The 22,506-nt window shown below is 39.1% G+C and overlaps 1 protein-coding gene across 50 annotated transcripts in view; it reads left to right on the forward strand.

The window, feature by feature from the left end:
• Nucleotides 1–22,506, forward strand: part of MAP4K4 (mitogen-activated protein kinase kinase kinase kinase 4) — a 199,304-nt gene that overhangs the window by 153,970 nt on the left and 22,828 nt on the right. For 4 of the 50 annotated variants that reach the window (XM_037057278.1, XM_037057274.1, XM_037057280.1 and 1 more), the window contains 14 exons: nt 3,795–3,956; nt 6,968–7,054; nt 7,637–7,849; nt 8,800–8,961; nt 11,666–11,899; nt 12,878–12,984; nt 14,291–14,433; nt 15,106–15,203; nt 15,751–15,759; nt 17,314–17,489; nt 17,986–18,106; nt 19,163–19,354; nt 21,360–21,477; nt 21,791–21,961. In XM_037057278.1, the coding sequence (XP_036913173.1) occupies nt 3,795–3,956; nt 6,968–7,054; nt 7,637–7,849; nt 8,800–8,961; nt 11,666–11,899; nt 12,878–12,984; nt 14,291–14,433; nt 15,106–15,203; nt 15,751–15,759; nt 17,314–17,489; nt 17,986–18,106; nt 19,163–19,354; nt 21,360–21,477; nt 21,791–21,961 (1,993 nt within the window). The remainder of the gene's footprint in view (nt 1–3,794; nt 3,957–6,967; nt 7,055–7,636; nt 7,850–8,799; nt 8,962–11,665; nt 11,900–12,877; nt 12,985–14,290; nt 14,434–15,105; nt 15,204–15,750; nt 15,760–17,313; nt 17,490–17,985; nt 18,107–19,162; nt 19,355–21,359; nt 21,478–21,790; nt 21,962–22,506) is intronic. The other 46 variants (XM_037057275.1, XM_037057281.1, XM_037057291.1 and 43 more) reach the window with 40 other exon arrangements.

Raw genomic sequence — 22,506 nt, forward strand, 5'->3', positions numbered from 1 at the left:
AATCCATTCTAGGAAGACAAGTAATCCAATTAAAAAATGGGCAAAGGAACAGATGCTCTGAGACCAAAAAAAAAATGTCCTTAGTGAAAGAACAGATCGAAGCTCCACTAAAAATACAATTAAGTGGTGTAGAGATAGTCAACCTATCAGATACATAGTTCCATATACTAGTAGTCATGATGCTTATGGAAATGGTTGAGTATGGTTGCACAATAGAGGAAAAAGTGAAGGCTATGACAAACGAAATGAAGAGAAATGTACAGGGAACCAATAGTGATGGGACAGAAACTGGGACTCAAATCAATGGTTTGGACCAGAAGGAAGAAATAAACAATCAACTAGAACAGAATGAGGAAACAAGAATTAAAAAAAAAAATGAGAAGAGACTTAGGAACCTCCAGGACAATGTTAAACATTCTAACATCTGATTCATAGGGGTGCTGGAAGGAGAAGAGGAAGAGCAAGATATTGAAAACTTATTTGAAAAAATCATGAAGGCGAATTTCCCCAATCTGGCAAAGGAAATAGACTTCCAGGAAATCCAGGAAGCTCAAAGAGTTCCAAAGAATTTGAACCCAAGTAAGCACATACCAAGGCACTTACTTCATAATCAGTTTATGTAAGATGAAACATAAGGAGAGAATCATAAGCAGCAAGAGAAAAGGGGACAGTACCTACAAAGGAGTGCCCGCAAGACTATCAGCTGATTTCTCAAAAGAAACCTTACAGGCAAGAAGGGGCTGGAAAGAAGTATTCCAACTCTTGAAATGCAAGGACCTACATCCAAGATTGCTCTATCCAACAAAGCTTTCATTTAGAATGGAAGGGCAGATAAAGTGCTTCTCAGATAAGGTCAAGTTCAAGGAGTTCATCATCACCAAGCCCTTATTATGTGAAATGTTAAAGGGACTTATCTAAGAAAAAGATTAAAAATATGTACAGTAAAATGACAGCAAACTCACAGTTATTAACCACACCTAAAACAAAAGTAAAAGCAAACTAAGCAAGCAAGTAGAACAGCAACAGAACCATACAAATGGAGATCATATGGAGGGTTATCAATAGGGGAGTGGGAGGAGCAGAGAGGGGGAGAAGATACAGAGAATGAGTAGCATAGATGGTAAGTAGAAAATAGAGAGGGGGAGGGTAAGAATAGGGAAATGTAGAAGCTAAAGAACTTATGACACATGGACATGAACTAAAGGGAATATGGGTGAGAGGGGTGTGCAGGGTGAAGGGGAATGAAGGGGGGAAATGGGACAACTGTAATAGCATAATCAATAAAATATATTTTTTGAAAAAAGAACTCAGTATGTGAGCTTTAAAACTGATTGAGTGAGAGACATTCTTCTTTGCATTTCAGCTTCAGGTTATTGGAAGGCTTTTTGTGTTATCTTTAATGTATTTTTACTCCAGAAAAAGTCCAAAAGATGTTTTTCTTTGAAAAATTTGGCTAGCCAGGAATATCTGAAAGAATTAAATAATTTTTATTTAAAGCAAAGAAACCCATGCTTCTCAATTGGTAAATTATAATGAATTTTATTGCCAGTGTTAGAAAAATGGTTGTGGTTTCAGCTACCCTATATTTATTGTATGTGATGTACTGGTGGAATTTTTTTTGCTCCAGTATAGAAAAAGCAACAGGTATAAAATTAAAGGTCGTTGCTTAATTTGCTTTGAAGAAGAAAGGCTCTAGTACCAGTGCTTGGAGGTGACTCAGATTTCTGACCTCAAGTTTTCTGTTATGTTTTTCATAGAGCCCTGGGGTGGGGAAGTATTTTTGTTTGTTTTATATTTTGGTAGCTAGTTTTAGGAAAGAAAAGCCTCTCCCCCTAAGGGGCGTGGGGCAGTATGCAGGGATAAGGCCATGCCCCCTTTTGGCCTCATGCAAATGACACAGGACAAATGGCCTCAGTGTAGAAAGCTCAGCTTTTGAGTCCTATGTCACATGGACAGTTGCTCACAGTTACCTTCCTAGATGGGGTTTTAAACATACTCCAATGGCTCATGTTTCTCTTTTTCTAAGATTCAGAAAAGCACAAAGGCTTTAAGCTAGCAAGCAGCAGGCAGCAAGTGCATTGTATGAGGGTATTATTGGTGTTAGAAACACCAGGACAGAAACTTGGTTCTTCTCATGATGTTATCCCCACCCAGGGGAGACAGGTGAGTTTTGTGCATTGAATGCTAAGAGCAGACAATAGGGGCTAGAGGAAACCACAGAATATGGAATGTATGAAATGAGGGAGTAGGTAGGGCTAAAAGGTCACTACAAGCTTCATTGAGAATAATGCTGATGTATTACTCAACTGAGAGAGAACAGACGCCAAGTAATCTTCTGCTCACCACAAGTTATTCCACAAGTAAGATGCTGTACATTTGTCAGGAAATCCTTTTTGAGGGTGTATAGTTTCAGATTGAATGATAGCCCAGGATCAGGGGTAAACCCATAAGGAAAACTTAGACAACAATAAACGCTTTATTTTGTATACCCATTTAAAATATTTGTGTCTAATATACCAATGCTTTACCCCAAAGTTTCTTGTTTTTTTAAATATTTAATCTCAGTGTCACATTAAAGTTTTTGTTAATAATAATTGGTTTCTTGTGTCTTGAGAAATATAATGGCTAATATAGTAGCCACTGACTACATGATTATTTAGATTAACTTTAATGAAATAAAATTGGAAACTCACTTTTTCAATCATACTAGTCACATTTCAGTTGCTTAGTAACAACATGTGGTTAGTGGCCACTGTATTGAATAGTGTTGAGGTAGAACATTTTCATCATCCCAGAGAGTTCTGATGGACAGTGCCTATCTGGAGGCTAGCATTTTTTTCATATTCACGGGGAAGATCTTGTTAATTTTATATTTTGCACTGAGGAAGGACTTTACTCACAGATGTCTTGGCCTGGATGAGACAGGCAGCCAGGTAAGTACCCAGCGTGTCACGTTGCTTTATACTGTGCAGTAGTTTGACCAGCCTAGAGTAGGAAAGGTCGTCAGAGCCAGTGTGGTGAATCAGTGATGCCTTTCACACCTCGTGATGAAATGTCTGGTTAACAGGGTAGGCTTTAGAGACAGAATGACCCTTCCAGCTGGGAGCTTACTAGCCTGTGACACTGGGCAACTCCCTTAGCTTTTCTGAACCTATTTTCTCATCTGTAGAATAGGAATGAAATACCAACTTCCTAGGTTTGTTATGAGAATTATATTAGGTAAAGTACATGGAATAAAGAATATCAAGTACTGAATACTTACCACAGTGTGAGATGCGTAGTAAGCATGTGCTCAAAAGCAGTTATTTAATAATATATTCATAGTGGTAAGGATGACATTTCCTAGTTCTGGTTGACATCAGTTTCTCTTTTCCTGATGTGTGCCTTTCCCTGCCCTCCTTTTTAATTATTTCTCTCCTTTACTTACTTGCCCTATTTTTATCTTCCTTTATTTCATTCTCTTTTGGGTTTTTCTCCTGACTTATTGCCTTGGGTAACTTGTTAGTGATACTCAAGGATTAAGAATTCCCTGTCACCTAATTTCTGGGGTACAGTGAAAAATGGGAAATAATTGGTATAAAAATGAAACCAGCCCTATAAGGATTCACAGAAACATAGCACCTTTAACCAGTATTTTGAGGAAGCTGGTACATACAGGTCAAGTGGCAATGTGGGATAACTGGCCAGTAGAGACAGGGTCCATGAATGCCCCCTAATTTGCTGTAACTGGTCAGCAAACTGTCCCGAGAGCCATAGCCAGAAAGTCCTTGCTGATTACACCTTTCCTTATGTAGCAACAAAGGAGAGAGCGTGAAGCCAGAAGGCAACAGGAACGTGAGCAGCGAAGAAGAGAACAAGAAGAGAAGAAACGTCTGGAGGAACTGGAGAGAAGGCGTAAAGAGGAGGATGATAGGAGACGGGCAGAAGAAGAGAAGAGGAGAGTTGAAAGAGAGCAGGTTAGTTCACAAAGAATGTTCCAACAGTGAGTTTGTGAGGTTTCTTACTTGGTAGAGTTGGGGTATTTGGGGCAACAGTATGCACACATGTGCATGCACATATTCAGTACACAATTGGAAGTGCACCAGTAAATTGAGTCTTTTGTTTATATATATGTTATTATACTTTAGAAACCTTGAAACCAGAAAAGTGGTCTACAAATAGTATGATGGTTCAAAGATTCCTTTTTTTTAATTTAATTTAATTTATTTATCTTTAAAGGGGAAGGGAAGGAGTGAGAGAGAGAAACATCAATGTATGGTTGCCTCTCATGTGTCCCCTGCTGGGAACTGGCCTGCAACCCAGGCATGTGCCCTGACTGGGAACAGAACCGCGATCCTTTGGTTCATAGGCCCGCACTCAATCCACTGAGCTACACCAGCCAGGGCCAAAGATTTCTTAATATTCCTTCTTTTGTTCAGCTAAAATGCTTCAAACCTAATATTATCTGGAGATAATTGGCCTTTTTAAAGTGAAATTAAAAACCAACTGGAAGAAAATTTTTATGAGCAATATTTGAAGTAGCCACTGGATATGTAATATATATTTGCATATAATTAGGTGTATACATGTATATGTAACAAATGTAGCGGCATTATTTTTTTGTTTAACCAAAGAAAGATCAGATTTTGGTAATATTTATGGCATTTTATTAATACCAGATATAGTTGTCTTTAGACATCTTTTTGTTTCCTGAACTACCAGTGTAAACAGAAATGGACTGAGCTGTCTGTTTTCCATGTTGTCAGTGTACATCCCATCCTTGCCTTTCATGTCTTTGAATGAATCACTCTTCGTTCTGAGGTTTCAATAAAGAAAAAAAAGATGTGAATGGGAACAAATTTAAATAACACTTGAGATTCATACTTAAAGTACTTAAATATAATGGTATTGACTTCCAAATTTGGTTATCCAGTTATTATCCTTGACATTAATGATATGCCTCAGGTTTTCTGAGATGGGTATACCTGCTGCATTACTGATGTCTCCTAGGATTAAGTGATATCCTTTATCTTTTACCTTAGTGACATCATGGACCAGGTAACTGGTGTGTTTTAGGTGGTTTTGTTTCATATTCTGATTTACACTTGGGGACTGCAAAGAAGACAAAATATGTACTATACGTTTTAAACATTAAATCACAATTTAATTCTCACAATTTGATTGTGACAGGATGGTATGTAAGCAATACTTAGTCTTTGCTGTTCTAATGGCAGGTCATTAGCTTTTGTGTGTAGCAAGTATTCTTCACTTCGTCTTTAAAAAAATAGCATCAAAAATCAGTTTTATTTTACTCTTCTCATTTTGTTGCAAAGTAATTATCCCCATGTTAACAGTGCTGTGGGAAACATTTCTGCATAAGATGCTTGTTTGTGTACATGTGTAATTGTGTTCTGTGTATTCATTGACTGTAGGTTAGGACATTTGTGATTTGGATAGATGTAGATTTTTCAGTTTTCCCTGTATTTTAAAGGTAGAAAACAAATGAGTGTACTATTTGATCCTTTCATTTATGGTTTAATTCTGTTGAGTTCAAAGCAGAAATGAGTTGGGAGCCAGATTCCTTTCTCAGCCATTGCTGGGGAAGGTCATATTCCGTGCTTGGACAGTCCTTGGCATAGCATGTATCATGTAGGGTTGGGCTTAAATGGAGCCCAGATTGGAATTGGTGCATTTGCCACTGGTCTTATGGATATGTTTCCCCTGGACTGGGTTTTTTTTTTTTTTCCAGGGGGGAGCTGAATTTGCTTTGTAAGATAAACCTAAGGAAATTTATAGTCTCAAGTTCTGTTATCCATCATTTGCTCAATTAGAATAATTGTTTCACTAAAATTTGCGTTCAGCCCAAATGTGTGGTCATTTGTACTTTAAAGGGTGTAGCTTGGCATCGGTACATTCTTAACAGTAGCCCTATAAAGAAATAATCTGACTTTCAGAATAAAATTTGCCCTCATAGACCCCTTAGTCTACTTTTCTTCTATAGTACTTAGCTTTCTTCCCTGTTGAAAAGGAAGGGAGCTTCTTTTGTCTGTAAAATATTTGTTCTTTTTGAAGTTATTTTATGTCTGTGTTATATTTGGGTCTCACAAAAAATATTAAGAGTTGGGAGAGAATATTCTTGGCACTAGTTTCTCAGATGAGAAAACTGAGGAAATGGGAGGTTGAGAGCTGGCCAGAGGTCTGGCTAAGGTCTCTTGATTTCCAAGTTCATTAAAATACGCATGTAGCTTTAAGTTTGGATTTTTCCTCTTTATATGCATATTTTTGGATGTGTTTACCTGTTTTCATTGTTTATCTTTCTTTTCTCATTGAAAACCATTCACCTCCACCTTTTTCTTTCACACACACACATGCACACGTGCATCCACACCCACATACCCCCTCATCATGAAGGACCTGGGCCTATTCATTTGTAAAAATTACCTGAGTCTCGTGTTCCCAGACTGTGGCTTCTAGAATGTAGTCATTCTAGGTACCTTCCATACCATCAGAGAAAACACAAATCGTATTGTTGTATTTTAATATTAAACAAATTTGGTGTGGGATTTTAAAAATTGGCAACCTGTGATTGTTATAAATAATGAGTAATAGCAGACATTTATTAGTGAGAACACTTTGCTTTTGTAAAATTAAATTTCTGATTTCTGTAGTCTGCCATCTTAAGGGGAACATCACAGTCCTTTAAAACCCAGCATTTGTGTAGAACAGCTGTGTTCTAAAAGAAGACTTTCCAGATACCTTTGTGTATACCATTGGAGGGCATGTCATTACTTATTAGACTCTTCAGGTATTAGTGGTCAGTTGAAGTTCTTGGGGAAATCCTTAGCAATAGATTTTGTTAGAGGTTCATTACTAAGTGAATTACCACTTAGTAAAGATGATGGGGCAGCTGGTTCTTGGTGCTCCCTTCAGATGGTTGTCATGCTTTCCTTTTGGATAAATTGATTGCTGGGTAATTTCTGTGTGACAGGAGTATATCAGGCGACAGCTAGAAGAGGAGCAGCGGCACTTGGAACTCCTTCAGCAGCAGCTGCTCCAGGAGCAGGCCATGTTACTGGTAACGCCCGTATCTGTCTTGTTCTGTAGTGCCAGGGCTCATGTGTCCACCCCTCCCCTGAGCTGGGCAGAGCTGTGTTCATCACCAGACCATTGTGGTTAGTGCTGTGGGCTGACAGGCTCAAGTGGAGTAGTCCTCTGTGGTCCTAATGCTTGGGGCACATTTCCAGGTGGCTTTTATTTATTTCCTTATTTCCCACTAATAACTTAACTGTTCTCGTTTGGTGGATAGACAGGTCTTGAAAAGAAGTCGGCATTCAGTGAACAAACAAGAATGCTAAGGGCTGAAGGTTCAAAGCACTTGCCATAGGATTTTTACCTAGTTTACTCTAGATACCTCTTGAAACCACTGCTACTGACTTTTAATTGAATTTTCTCTTACTCTGTCCAGTGATATTATTGTTAGCAACAAGCTGTCAGATTTTTCCACAGGTAATATGCTACTTAAAATCCCACCCATTTTGCTTTGTTAACAACACATGGGGAAAAATAACATGATCTTTTAAAAATAAAGTTGAGAATGAATCGGAGAAGAGGCAAGCTTTCCATTTCCCATAGATTTAGTGTTCTCTCCCTCTCCAAGGAGTGCCGATGGCGGGAGATGGAGGAACACCGGCAGGCAGAGAGGCTCCAGAGACAGTTGCAACAAGAACAAGCATATCTCCTGTCTCTACAGCATGACCACCGGAGGCCACACCCACAGCAGCAGCTGCCACCACAGCAGGAAAGGAGCAAGCCAAGCTACCATGCTCCAGAACCCAAGCCACACTATGAGCCTGCTGACAGAGCTCAAGAGGTATCTGCTTTCCTGTGTTGCTTAGACATTGATCCTGTGCTGATTCCGTGCCTCTTAAGATCAGGGTAATAATAATGCTAGAAGGGGGCATGGACTTCAGCTGGTGATCCACCCACTTGGTTTTCTAGCTGAGAAATTGAGGTTCTGAGAAGTGAGGGGACTCTCTTATCTAGTGAAGTGTTTTATCCATGAAGGACCAGAATGCCTTTATTAATAATTCTCAGGTAAATTGAGCACTCAACTAAATAAAAGGGGGGATATTATATGGCAGAATTATTCTATAAAATGTAAATGAGGGGAACGGTGGCCTGGTTAACTAATTTTCCAAACTTGCCATGAGGGTGAATGTGTCTATAGCCCAATATACTGACTTTTCAATGATCCTGATTTGTTACCAAATTGGAATATTTGGGAGAACCTTCCAGTAAGGATGTGGCAAGGCAGTCACTATTCTAGGATCCTAGGAAGCTAGGGAGCTAACTTGGTCAGCCTCTAGGGTATGGTGAATTCTAGCCTGCAGGTGGCACCCTTCCACTGTTTCTGGCCCTCACGGAGAGATTCTGGGCACAAGTGTTCTGGAATGCCCTTTTTTGCTGGAATGAAATGTGTTTTAGATTCCTGATAACATTCTTTAAATCTGTTGGTTTAGTTGGCTGTGATACATTTATATTTTTTTCTAGTTTATTACCCACATGTACAACCCTAGAATTCTTGCCAGGATAAGAATTTAAAGCCTGCCTCTTTTAACTTTTATTCTCATAAGTATTTCTTTATCCTGAATCAAATCCTAGCCCTGCTTTATTCACCTCCTCCATTTTTAACCACTTCTTTCTTTCCTTTAGTTGAAGTAAACAGAAAATTTCTCTTTACAGTTCATCCACGTCAGGCTTTCTTTGCTATCTGCTTTTCCCCACTGACATTGAGTTATGTCTTCTAATTCTCTGACACAGGTGGAAGATAGATATAGGAAAACTAACCACAGCTCCCCTGAAGCCCAGTCTAAGCAGACAGGCAGAGTATTGGAGCCACCAGTGCCTTCCAGATCAGAGTCTTTTTCCAATGGCAACTCCGAGTCTGTGCATCCTGCCCTGCAGAGACCAGCTGAGCCACAGGTAGCAACAGCCAGTGGCTGTGGGTCAAGGAGATGCACGTGATAACTCACTGAGTTACTGGCCTGCTCATAATATTCACATTTTGGTGTGTTACCACATTTAAAATGAGAAGATATAAGCAGGAGTAAGTTTAGACCAACTTAAAGAGGATACACCCTCAGTTGATAGGGAAAATAAGGAATTTTTTGAAAGATTTTTGTTGCATTTATTAAGAATATTTAGACTCAGTCATATCTTCTCTTAGTCTCATGTTTTTCCTTCCGTAAATCAGATGTTTAGGAGTAAGTGTCTTCTTATTTTAATACAAAGATTTTTTTTAGTTTTGTTTTTAGAAAGCTTGTGTTATAAGTACATGGAAAGAGAACCAGACCTTTTCTTAACCTGTGACCTTTGGTGTCTGGCATGTTCCATGCATGGGCTTCAGAGAGCCAGTGAGGACTCTGAAATTCCATGTACATGTTTTTGGTTTGTCCAAATGTGCACATTTTTTTTTCTGAGAAAAAGGTCTTTTATTGGATTTTCAAAAGTTTCAAAGGTCTGAAAAATGTTACAATCCAGCAGAGTGGGTTATGTGTGGCTTTCCCTGAAGTGGGTCAGGGTCATAGGCTCTCATCATTCCACCACGGCCTGCTGCCCTGTCTAGGTGAGGAAGCACCTCCGAGTGGAATGGTGAGATTAAGAGAACCCTCTCTTGTCTGGAGAGGAAAACAGGCAGCTAAGGGTACCCATGGCAGAGATCTTAGATTCCACTGATTCCCACTTTCTCAGAAAACAGCTGAGTTTTAGACATTTTACTCCATGTAGCTATGTAACGCAGAATATTGGAAACAAATTCTTAGGCATAAGTTTACTTGTTACTGATGTTTATATGAGTTGGGAGGCAAAAGTTCACTTCCTTGTGATAGAATTAGCTTTGGTATTTGGAAAAACAAATTCAAATGTTTTTGGATTTGAATGTGCTTTATAGTAAATAACCCCAATAATGGAGGAGTTCAAACAATAACGAACCAGGACTTTACCATGAGATATTGTGGGTGTGTGTTGGGTGGGAGAAGGGGTATATTGAGTGGTAGGAGGTATTTACATGGGATCAGCAGCTCCTTGATTCACCGAAGAGCTGTCCCACAATGGTAACTCCAGAGAGCAAGGGGTAGAAAGAAAAAGGGAACAAAGGAGAGTAGAAAAGGGCAAAGGGAAGAAAGGGAAGGGAAGGGAGGAGGGACTAGTTGAATAGGCTTGACATTCCTGTGAAGAGTCCAGTATTAATTTTTTTATTCTGAAAGTTAAAACCTACATAAATAATTTTTTTTATCTATTTGGCTACTAGCATTTCCTGACTTACATAGACTACTTTTTATATTAATGATTAATTAATATAGTGCCTGGAAATAGCCTCCCTTTTCCTCTTATGTAAAGTTGCTTTCGACTGAAACATGCACCTTTGAAAACATTCTCCGTGGGGAAACTTTTTTTAGGTGGGACTCTATTCTAAAAGTCATGTTTTTGAAAATTTTAGTTATAGATAATACTGTAAGTTTTATGCTCCCCACCCCTAGCCCCGAAAATTTAAAACATTTCAGGCATCTGGGATTATACCAATGACGAGTTATGTGACTATCACCTAGAAATCATAAATTTGAAACTGATTTTGAATCTTGCTTTTGGGAAGGTTGAACCAATGGTGATTTGGTATTTCCAGTTTTCATTAAGCATTGATGTAATAGATGTAAAGCTGGAATAATGTAAATTGCAATATTAAACATATTTTAAAATAATAAAATATAATTTAAAGAAAGTGCAGATTATTTCAGAGATTGTTTTCTCAACTTGAAAGCAACGAGAAGAAATCAGTTAAAAAAATCAGGAGGTCAATTTAGGGAATCATAAATCAAGAAATTAAAGTTTTTTTTCATAACTAGTATGAGGGTGTACATAGATCTAGGGTTTGAGTGTTTTAAGGCTTGAGAAAAGAAAGAAAATTGTTGGTTTATTTGAAAAGTTGGCTGTTTTTAAGTTATTCTACAGGGTCTGGCACAAGCAACACCCCTTTTCGTTACAAAATCTTTTATTACAAAATCAGAAGCATGTAATTCTATAACATAACACTATCACATTCAAGCATACCATATGACATTTTAGGTGAAATGTTCAAATTAAAACTATAAATTACTACAACCATATTATTACCCTACCAACCACATTCAAACAGTTGTTACTTCTGCCGGATCCTCTATTTATAGTCTGTCAAAACATGAGGGGTCTGTCTTTGCTCATGAAATGGGTTGTTTTACTGTCATGTGGTCTGAAATCTCACTGTGAAGGTGGATAGATAGGTGTGCATTTATGGCAGTGTTCACCTTGTGATCTCTCTCCCTCTCTCCCTGTCCAGGCTTTGCTTTGATAGGATATGCATGTAGCATGAGTTCTATAAGCCTTTTTTAAATCTTCATGTTTACTGCTATCTTTAATGTTTGTCTGGATATTAAAAGAGTTTTCTTTTAAGTGTACATTGGTTCTTTTTCTACATACTGTGTTCTCCAGGTCACTTCTTTACTTTAAAGTGTAACTGTTTTACTGCCTGGCTTACCTGATACTATAGCACCCAGTTTGCATTTCCCAGTTCCTTGCTTTGGATTTGGTATTGACCAGAAAAAGCGTTTCATGCAGAACGCATTGAATGTTTTATGTTTTGTTTTCTTGTAAGGTACAGTGGTCCCACCTGGCATCTCTCAAGAACAGTGTTTCCCCTGTCTCGAGATCCCATTCCTTCAGTGACCCTTCTCCTCCCAAATTTGCACACCACCATCTTCGCTCTCAGGACCCATGTCCACCTTCCCGCAGTGAGGTGCTAAGTCAGAATTCTGACTCTAAGTCCGAGGTACCCGACCCCACTCAAAAGGCTTGGTCTAGATCAGACAGTGACGAGGTGCCTCCAAGGGTAAGAAGCAGAAAGACAGATTTGTGCTTCTTTTTCCTTTCTGTTATTTTTTAAGCATTATTTATTTTCATAAAGGGTATAATGACTTCACCTAAATTCAGGGCAATGAATTTCAAAGGAACCTCTTACAGTGGGGAGAATGTTTTATGTTTTACATAAAACATGTTATGTTTTACACTTAAGAGTTATATTAACCCAGTGACAATTAGCTTTCTATTGTTGTTGTTAAGTCTATGTTTAAACACCAGGTAACAAAATAATTTAAGAGTAAGTCTATAAAGAATATGCTTTAAGAATAAGTAGAATCAATATATTTTAGCAGTTGTATTGTATGTTTATATAGAAGCTACAAAGTTGTTTTACAGTATAAACCATTATCTAAGTGTTCAGAAAAGATGTCATAAGGAAAAAACATTAAAAATTTCAAAAAATATTAATTTTCTTTTTAAATTGAGAAATTTTTGGTTTTGTTTTGCTTTTTAAAAATTTTTAATTTTTAAATTTTTTAGTAATTACTTAATGGTGAAATTAAACACAAGAGCACATTTTAGTTTATTTTTCCTCTACTTGGTATTTGCTTCTTCTGAATATTTTCTTGCTTCTTACCAGTCTTCAATTCCTACTGATCCATTTGTATACATTGTTTGATTTCTTGGAGCTTATTTTCCTGATTCTTATATTATCTCAGCAAAATGCTTTGTGTGTCCCCTGCTGCCAGGCTTCATTCCAAACATCATTTAAATGTTACAGAAGTGTAGAAGGGCTATTTGTCCTGGCTTCTTTCATGCCTTTGACTAAGTTTTCTCTTTCTGTTGTATAAATGGAGGGCAGAGAATGATCAGGAATGGGGGATAGGGTAGGATAGTGATACAGTAAGGCTAACATAACTAGGACTGCTGTAAAAAATATGTTTTGGTACAGAAGTCTTTTATCTCCTCATATTTTCAAGAACTTACTTGCTGTATTTTTTACCCAAAGGTCCCTGTAAGAACAACATCTCGTTCCCCTGTTCTGTCCCGGCGGGATTCCCCTCTGCAGGGCAGTGGGCAGCAGAGTAGCCAAGCAGCTCAAAGAAACTCCACCAGGTAAAAAAAAAAAAATGGAGAAGGTTAAGAACAGGTTTACTGCACAGTAGCCTACAGTCTTTTGTCATGTTTTTCCCCCCATAAAAATGCCCATAAACAGGGAAGTTCTGGGGCAAAGAGGAGATTATCAGTTAATTAAAGAAAAACTCCCATAAAGTTTATTAACTTGAATAACATCAAATTGATTTCTTGTGAAAAGAGAGTCTGAGTCCAGTTGTATAGGGAGCTTTAAAATGAAATCTGTCTCTGTTAGAGTAGAAGGAACAGCAACAAAGGGGGCAGGATTTCTAAGATAATGCTAACTTGTGGGAGCTCATTATCTGAAAGAAATCCTAAGGCCTTGGAAGTACAGAAATGACACGTAGTGGTTGACCTGCAGTTTGCAGTAAACTAGTGAATTAGCCAAGTACTAGTGTTAAGTGCTAGAGCTGTTCAGTACAGTGACTGCTGGCCATGTGAGACTAGTGGCTACTATATTATACAGCTGCATTTGCATTTACTTTAGTTAAAATTAAACAGGATCAAAACTTTATTTTCTTGGTGACATTAGCCATATATGAAGTGGTCAGTAGCCACGTGTAGCTTGTGGCTACCTTATTATACAGCTCAGCTATAGAGCATTTTCATCATCTCAGTAAGTTCCACTGACCCATACCATGCTAAGGAGAAAAGGTCACTTTGTTGAGTGTTTTGTACCTGATTGTTACTTAATCTCTGCAGTTAGCCTTCTGTGTGTGGAACCTCAGTATAACTTGAAGCAGTGAGGTAGGTGATAGTCCAGAAGCTGCAGAGAGACTTCCTAGTCTTTAAATGATCTGGGGAAACTGTGGGATTTTCCTTTGACTGAGTCTGTGCATCAGTTCTGTCCTGGTGCACTTGTCCTGTGAGCAGGCTCTCACAGGGACACATCACAGCCCCTGCTGTCTGTCACATTTCTAACACAGCGTATGTAAAGAGACTGCATAAGTGTCAGTTGGGCAAGAAAGAAAGCCAAGCCTAGAAACAGTGTAATTTTATTATACTGTGATATGTTAAGCAGATTTTTAATAATAAGAAACTAAGTTTATACCTGTGTCAGGTATACTGATACTTACAGACCAAACAATAGTATTTCCTCTCATGTCTGATGAAGATTTTGGGACTGCTAATGGTAAAATATCATTTAGCATTTTTGGTTTGTTAGATATCTGAGATAAAACCCATGAATAGTGTAATAACTTTTGGTGAGTTGAATACTGTTTGTGTTTTTAACTTGGTGCTGCATCTTGGGATGATGCACTGCCTACTGTCTCCTCTTTTTTTCCAGCAGTGGTGTTGAGTCCAGGTTGCTGTGGGAGAGAGTGGAAAAGCTGGTGCCTAGGCCTGGCAGTGGTAGCTCCTCTGGGTCCAGCAACTCAGGCTCCCAGCCTGGGTCTCAGAGTGGCTCTGGAGAGCGCTTCCGAATGAGATGTAGGGTGACTTTCTGTTTCTCTTTCCCTGTGAACAATATTGAGCTATGATTAGTATACTGCAAATCCTTTAAAATCATGTAACAGACATTTGGTTTTTACATAGCTGCATATCACAAGACAATGTTAGAGTGTAAGTTGGTGATGACAGTAGTAGTCATCACAGTTACACATGACTAGCACTATGAGCACTTTACACGTATTATCTAATTTAATCCTTATAATAACCCCATGAGATATATATAGTGTCTCCATTTTGCAGATTACAATAACTGCAACTTTGTGAGATTAAGTAAACTCATCCAAGATGATTAGCTAACTCTCTGAGCTGAGATTTGAAACTACTTCTTTCAATGTAGTCTCCATCAATATTATCATCAACATTGCTTATTTAAACCTACTCATAATAATGGATCAGAAAAACTTCCCTCTATAATATTAATGGCTTAACCAGGTCTTACGAACTCCACTGTGTTAATAGAATTTAAGTAAGGAGTCAGAAGCCCTGGAGTCCAGGTCTGCCTGTGGAAACCCTGCCATGAGTGGGGCTAACAGAAGTAGGCAGGGGGACAAGGCAGTGAGAAGCAGAGGGTAGATGGGCTGGGTCTCCCTTGTAGCACACATCTGGATATTTGTATGTATCCACCTTGCTTGTCTCTTTTGCACTTCACAGCATCATCCAAATCTGAAGGCTCTCCATCTCAGCGCCTTGAAAATGCAGTGAAAAAACCTGAAGACAGAAAAGAAGTATTTAGACCTCTCAAGCCTACTGTAAGAGTTGCACAAAATCAGTTTTACTTATTTCAAGCTTGAGTGAGATCTTTCTATTAAAAATATGTAATTGAGAGGCACAGTCCTTTTTCTGGGGCTCTTACAGATTTGAGGGATTATAATGAATGCCATAAATTGCACACATGTTTCTGCCCCCTTTCCAACTTAGTTATTAAAAAATACAAAAGAAAGAAAAGTCTTTTTATCTCTTTCATCAATGTGTATGCATTTTTGGAGAGTTGGGGATTTATAATACTGGCTTTTAGAAAAAACCTTTTCCATCACCTTTTTAAAACCATCTGTTACTTAAGTTCTGCCTTTTGGTACCTAGAAAGGCAGTTTTGACTTTCTCATATGTCTCTTTTAATCCTTGTCGCATTAACTGACCTGTCTCTGCGCACATTGTGGAGTTTTAAGCCTGTTGGAATTATGATATCTTGCTTGAATTGACTTCTATACTCCTTGTATTCCCTTCTCTCTCCTGTGCTTCCATGGGCTGTGTGTGTGTTCCTCGTCATTGACTCAATGGCTTGTGGCTGCACCACAGGGTGAAGTGGTAAGCCCCTCTCTGGAAATTCAGCATCAGAGAACCACTCTAACTGCCTTTTAAACTTAGCTTGTGTTTCATCTACATTGCTTTTCTTTCCTTGACTTACCTTTTTGTTGTTCTCTAGAATGAAAAAACCCTAAACTTTTGCTTCATTTTTTTAACACACAAATTTTGCTACATACATTTTTTGTTATTAAGTATAGCTAAAAAAAAACCTTAAAAAGCCACAACTGTAGTCATCAAATGATTCTCAAGGCTCGAGATCCAATATTTGATCATGCTACTTCAGAGGGACAAGCTAAAAAAAAAAAACTTGTTATTCATTGGGGAGAAGAAGAAAACTTTGTTGGAACTGCTAAAAATATGTGGGAGGGGAGATGACTACATAGCCTGTTTTGTAAAACATCATTATTGTTATGTTTTTTAATCCTCACCTGAGGATATATACTTATTGATTCCAGAGAGCAAGGAAGGGAGACAGAGAGAGAGAGAGAGAATTATCAGTGTGAGAGAAACATCAGTTGGTTGCCTCCCATATGTGCCCTGATTAGGAACTAAACATTGCAACCTAGGCATGTGCCCTGACCAGGAATCGAACCCATGTCCTTTCAGTTTATAGGATGATGCTCCAACCAACTGAGCCACAACAGCCAGGGCAAAAGTCATTATTTTTAAATAAAATTCCCAAGTATGTGAAAATGTAGAATATGAATAATAATCACATTTGGAAATTATATTTGGATAATTGATTGACTATTAAAATATCTCAGTATAGAATAGTAAAGGGAAATGAAGCATTTTTTAAATAATAACTTTTACTATGGATTTCCTTTCTCTCTAGTGTTCATCATATTCATTGGCGCTGTTATAGGGTGGTAATTTGAAGATCATGGGTTAAGGCAGGGACGGGTGCCTGGCCTACCTCCCACCCACCTACCTCTTCTTCACTTCATGTGTCATAAATGTTGATAAGAATGTGGCAAATTGTTAACAGTTGGTGAACCAAGATATGAGTGGTATTCTGCTGCTCACTTTACTCTTACATTTTTCTGTTGGTTTGAAATTTTTAAAACTAAAACTAAAAACATCAAATATGTATTTTAAGTGAGTGCCATTTAACTAGAATCTTGCTTTTTGGATAAATCTCCCTAAAAAAAGACTGTTATGTAGAACAAACTGCAAGGATCTGTCTGCACACATTTATTGATCTAGAATTTTATTTCATAATTGAAAAAGCTATCAGCTTATCATAGCAGGTTATTAATGGGGTTTTTTGGTGTGACATTTGAACTTTGTATAGAATCTTTGACTTTGTTTTTTATGTTTTTGTCTATTTTTTGGTCTTTTCTATCAAAAGGCTTAAGTGCTCATTTCACTTGATACTGGTAAATACTCTACAAAACAGTGTTACAAAATTGATGCTGTGGCTATTTTATTAGTGGTTAAAATGAAGAATTTCTCATTCTTTGCTCTTTTCTCTTTTTCATTCTCCCCACCCACCACCACTCCCACCCCACCCCTTCCCATCGGCCTTACTCTCTTTTCTGTCCTCTGCATTAGGATTTGACTGCACTGGCTAAAGAGCTTCGAGCAGTCGAAGATGTGCGACCACCCCACAAAGTGACAGACTACTCTTCATCCAGTGAGGAGTCGGGGACAACGGATGAGGAGGAGGATGATGCAGAGCAGGAGGGGACCAGGGAACCCATGTCTGGACCAGAGGACACAAGAGCAGCGTCAGTCCTTGGTGGTCTCTAAAATTTTAGAGAGGATAAGAACACACCCATTGAGTCTTCTTTCCACTGGGAACCAGTTTTTATCATAAGATTCTGTGAACATGTAACATGTAGTTATGGATTCAGCAGCAGGCAGCCTTTATGTTTTCTCCCTTCTGTTTGTGTATGTGTATATTTCAGTGCTTCTCCCTAGTTTCCCAATGTATATTTTACTTTTTCTTTTTAATTTGAGGATATGTTAAAAGGGAAATTTCTGTTTGGTTTAACTACTTTAATTAACTGTGAGCATTCATTCAAAATTTTTTTTTTAAAAAACAAACTGTACTGGCAGGAACTTACTTATTGAATGGAAAGCCTTAAGCATTTGTTTTACTTATAAAAATGTTTTATCTGTGGCCTGATCTCTTTAATGACTTTTTGAAGGTGAAAAGTATATAAACAATATCCTTAACTAGTGGTATTTATCATCCTTCATCTCTGGATTTTTTCTGAATAGGTCATCTGTGAATTTGAGCAATGGTGAAACAGAATCTGTGAAAACCATGATTGTCCATGATGATGTGGAAGGTGAACCAGCCATGACTCCATCCAAGGAGGGCACACTGATTGTCCGCCAGGTACCCATGTCTCTGTAGCATTGTTAGAGGCTGAGCTGCTTCTGTAGCCATTAACCCACTTGCTCATTCACTCACTCATGCTATTTCTACATCATCATCTGTTTTCATGTTAACAAGACCCAGAGGGTAAAATATCTGGGCTAGGGAGGCAGGTATGTGCTGCATGCCAAGAAGGTGCTAGCAGTCCTCCACTTCACATTGCTGCTCCTCTGCATGTTCTGTGGCAGCCCTCATTCAAGCACCATGCTGAGTCTCACTGTCTGTGTCTGGTAGTAGAAAAGCCACAGGGCGTTCTTCAGGAGGCTTGTGGAGCTGAGGGCAGAGACCAGTCTGTAGCCGAGTGCCTCGGTGGTTCTGCAGAGAGCTTTCAGCTCTGTGCATCTGCAGTGCTGCAGTGGAGCAGAGTCAGGCTGGCTCTGCCAGAGTGGACGAGCCTCAGCCATCAGAGTGAGGTCACTCTGTGTGTTCCAAAATGTTAGTTTCCTTACTGTTGATTGTTAAATGTGTACTGCCTGATGCCCTCAGTTTGGATTATTAAGTTTTTCAACTATCTCTTCATTTCTTAACTTAGCTGAAGGAAAGTGATCTACTTCTCATTTAAATAGAACAGGGCACCTACCCAGCACTTTGTACTTTTCCCTGAATGTGTCTCATGCTATGGCAATGCATTTGGATGGAAAGTGGGAAGAACATGGAAAAGAGCAGGATTCTAAGAAGTGACAGGGCACTTTCTAGAGCTTCAGACAGCAATATTTATAAAGAAAAAACACTACTTGTGATTTGGGGGGGCAGCAGCTAGTGTGGCAGATAAACCAGACTGAACACTTACTGCTCAAATCCTGTTGCCACCAGATGAGATACTTTTGAGTTCTGTTGGCTCAACTTAGGCATTCAGCAAGGAAGTGTGAGCAATTCAGGCTAATTTTCTCCAGTCTTTCCTCTATAATGTAACAGTTTTCAAAGTCACACAGCACCTGAATAAAGTCAGTTATCTGTAGGGTCATAGGCAATTTCAGCAGTGCCTGAGCGAGACAAGTGTGCCTGTTTTTTCTACAGAGTACAGTTGACCAAAAGCGTGCCAGCCATCATGAGAGCAATGGCTTTGCCGGTCGCATTCACCTCTTGCCAGATCTCTTACAGCAAAGCCATTCCTCCTCCACTTCCTCCACCTCCTCCTCCCCATCTTCCAGCCAGCCGACACCCACCATGTCCCCACAGACACCCCAGGACAAGCTCACTACTAATGAGGTATGTCTTGCACCACAGCTGGCTGCTTTCCTAGGGTTAGACCAGCACTGCCTAGTAGGTAGTTTGCAAAGGAGACCTTTCCAACACCCCCTACCCCTTCCTTCCCAGCCTACTTTCTTCTATCACCTACCCTTCTCCCCAACCCGCCCCCCCAAGTAACATGTTTCAGATCTGCATACAAATCCCTTAACCTAGATCAGTCTCCCTCCAAATGCGCCAGGTCACTGTTTCCTTCTCTAGATCAGTGTACTTGCATGGCTTTCTACTCAGTTTATTGTTTAAAAGTCTAAATAAAGTGATTGCTGTGTTCTTAGATCCATTCTGTATTTACGTGACACTCTTAGAGTCATTTGTGAAATCTGCCTTTTATATTTTTTTATCCAATAAATAAAATACAGCAAAAGTTGGTTACGTGGACTTGGACAAACTTGTCATCCTGAGCAGAAATTTTCTTCAAACAGGGCTGCATTGTTTTTTGTTTTGGCGGGTATTATGGGCTGATTACTCTTCATTTGTTTTCACCAACCCTGTTAAAGGATTTTTTCCTTGAAATACACAGTCACTCAGAGTTGAAGAGGCCAAATGTTTGTCGAAGAAACCTAGACATTTAGGATGTTAAACAAGAAGGTCTGAATGTGCATTTAATGTAAAATCATAAATGGGAAACCCTGTGTGCTCATACAAAGGCCTGACTGTGGTGCTAGTCTTGAGTGCTAGTTGGGTGATTCTTTGCTCTTTGTGATGGAGTCATGCACCTCCAACCCCCTTCCTACCAGTGCAGTGACAGAGTGCACCTTGAGCACCCTGTTACTGAATTAAACAAGTGATTTGATTTCATGGGAGCTTTGATTTAAATGCATTTGTCTGATAGTTGAAGGAGGTTAAAAGTGGCATGTAGCTTCAGCCAGTTTTGTCATTGTGAACATTTAACTGCTGGTCTGCCTGCTTGTATTTTGGTTCCCCTTGTTAGAAAGAATCAGAATAATCTTCTCCCCCACTGCTTCTAATGCAGGCCCAGCATCAGATTGGCCATGGACTGGATTGGCTACAGATCATGGGATAAGGGGAGGAAGCCTGTAAGCTGGCAGCTCTGTCAGCCAGGGGCAGAGACTCTAGGATCCTAGGAGGGAATGAGCTCTGGGCCATGGTGACTTGAGCTACCCGCGTAGGAGAAATGGTATAGGATGAAAGCATCTGAGCAGGCAAATTCTGTTTTCTCTAGATGATGTATCCCACCTGCACTCACACTCTTCCTTCTATTTATATTTCAGCTGTGCTCCATTTTGCTCTAATGTACAGTATTTACTATAACCCTTAACTCACTAAACTGGCAAGTTAATTTTTCTGTTTGTTTTGTTTTTAATTGTCATTACATTTTCACTTAACAATTTGTTTCACTTTCTTTGTGGGTTTTTTTTTTGTCTTAAGTTACATTTTTAACCAAAACTCCAGTGCTCCTAAGGGATATGGCTTTATTTTCTCACTTGCACCATTCACTACTGAGCCCTGTTTGATACGAGTTTATGATGATGCATCTAAAATGATGGTAGCCAAGCTTCTGTAGCTTTCTGGCAAGAGGCTCACTTTATAATAAGTAATGTAAAAATTAAGGACTGCCAAGTTTCCAACATCGATTAATTGGACTTTTTTGGATAGGAGAATAAATTCAGAAATTAATGAATTGAGGTCAAGACATTTCAGACCTCCTTTAGGAGTTGTCATTATAATTATTTGCTTAAAGAAAACTAGGAGCAAGAATGTAGGTTTTATTGGTAGCACGCAGCATTCCTCCCTTGGATGAGCAATGTTCCTGAAAAGAGATAGCAGTGTATTGTTGAGAGTGTTGGGCATGTGCAGAAGTGCCCTCAAAAGTGTTTTGGAGGGTTATGCAGGAGGGGAAGGGTTTTGTATTGGGAAACAGTATATAGTACAGGAGTGGGTTGAACTGTTTAATGTTTACCTTTTTAATGACATTGTATTAATAAAATTGAAATTTACATTGCAGACTCAGTCCGCTAGTAGCACACTCCAGAAACACAAATCTTCCTCCTCCTTTACACCTTTTATAGACCCCAGATTACTACAGATTTCTCCATCTAGTGGAACAACAGTGACTTCTGTGGGTAAGTAAAGCAGCAACAAGAAAGCAGCTGACCAACAGGAGTTGGTTACTTTATGTTGCTCCCTCCTGTGGCTTAGGCATGGCATGGTGGCTGTTGCAGGTGTAGACCCTCAGATACACAAGCACCCACCCCGCTTGCATTGCCTTATTTGCAATGAGCTGCATAGTTTCATTTTTCCATATTCATTGCCTATAAGTTTTTTTGTGGACAAAGACCCAGTTATGACACATGAGTATTTCCTCAGTATAGTGAGGAGCAAGGCCGGCACATTGTTGGTGTGAAGAAAGTAATTTCAAGTGTACTTGTGTTTTAGTGGGATTTTCCTGTGATGGAATGAGACCAGAAGCCATAAGGCAAGATCCCACCCGGAAGGGCTCAGTGGTCAATGTGAATCCCACCAACACTAGGCCGCAGAGTGACACTCCAGAGATCCGTAAATACAAGAAGAGATTTAATTCTGAGATTCTGTGTGCTGCCTTATGGGGTAGGTATTTTACCGCTACTCTGGCCCTTTTATTTTTGTTCTGAATGGTACTGTTTTGGATAGTTTGGAGATTTTTGAAGATCTGTTGACAGGCACAATGGCAGGCCTCTGAGCTCCCACCACTGGTCCTCCTGTTCAGTCAGGCAGGTATGTGTGCATGCTGGCATGTGCTCCAGCAATCGGGTGTTGAAAAGATTGACTTATCTCCATTTCTTGTAAAGATGGAAAGTAAAAAGATGAGAAAAGACATTCAATGTGTTCCATATTTATAAGGTGAATGAAGGAATTTGTTGAATTGCTTTTCTTTAAATGTTTCCATTTAATATTTTTTCTTGCAGTTTGTGCCTTGGGCCTGACATTTAAATGAAGCTTTTAAAATCAGGCTGCCACTTGCCCAGTTTGCAAAAGGGGGGCTGTGGAGCCAACTTTACCTATTGAATACTTGTGTTTGTGAAGTGTCTTCATAACCTAAGACACCAGGAGAGGAGAGCTGGCCATGCACAGATCTCTGACATCTCACTTTCTAAAACTTACTTTTCTGTCAC

Source organism: Sturnira hondurensis, unplaced genomic scaffold (genome assembly GCF_014824575.4).
Source record: "Sturnira hondurensis isolate 20B ecotype Veracruz unplaced genomic scaffold, ASM1482457v3 Scaffold0009664, whole genome shotgun sequence".
In the NCBI taxonomy this organism is placed as follows: Eukaryota; Metazoa; Chordata; class Mammalia; order Chiroptera; family Phyllostomidae; genus Sturnira; species Sturnira hondurensis.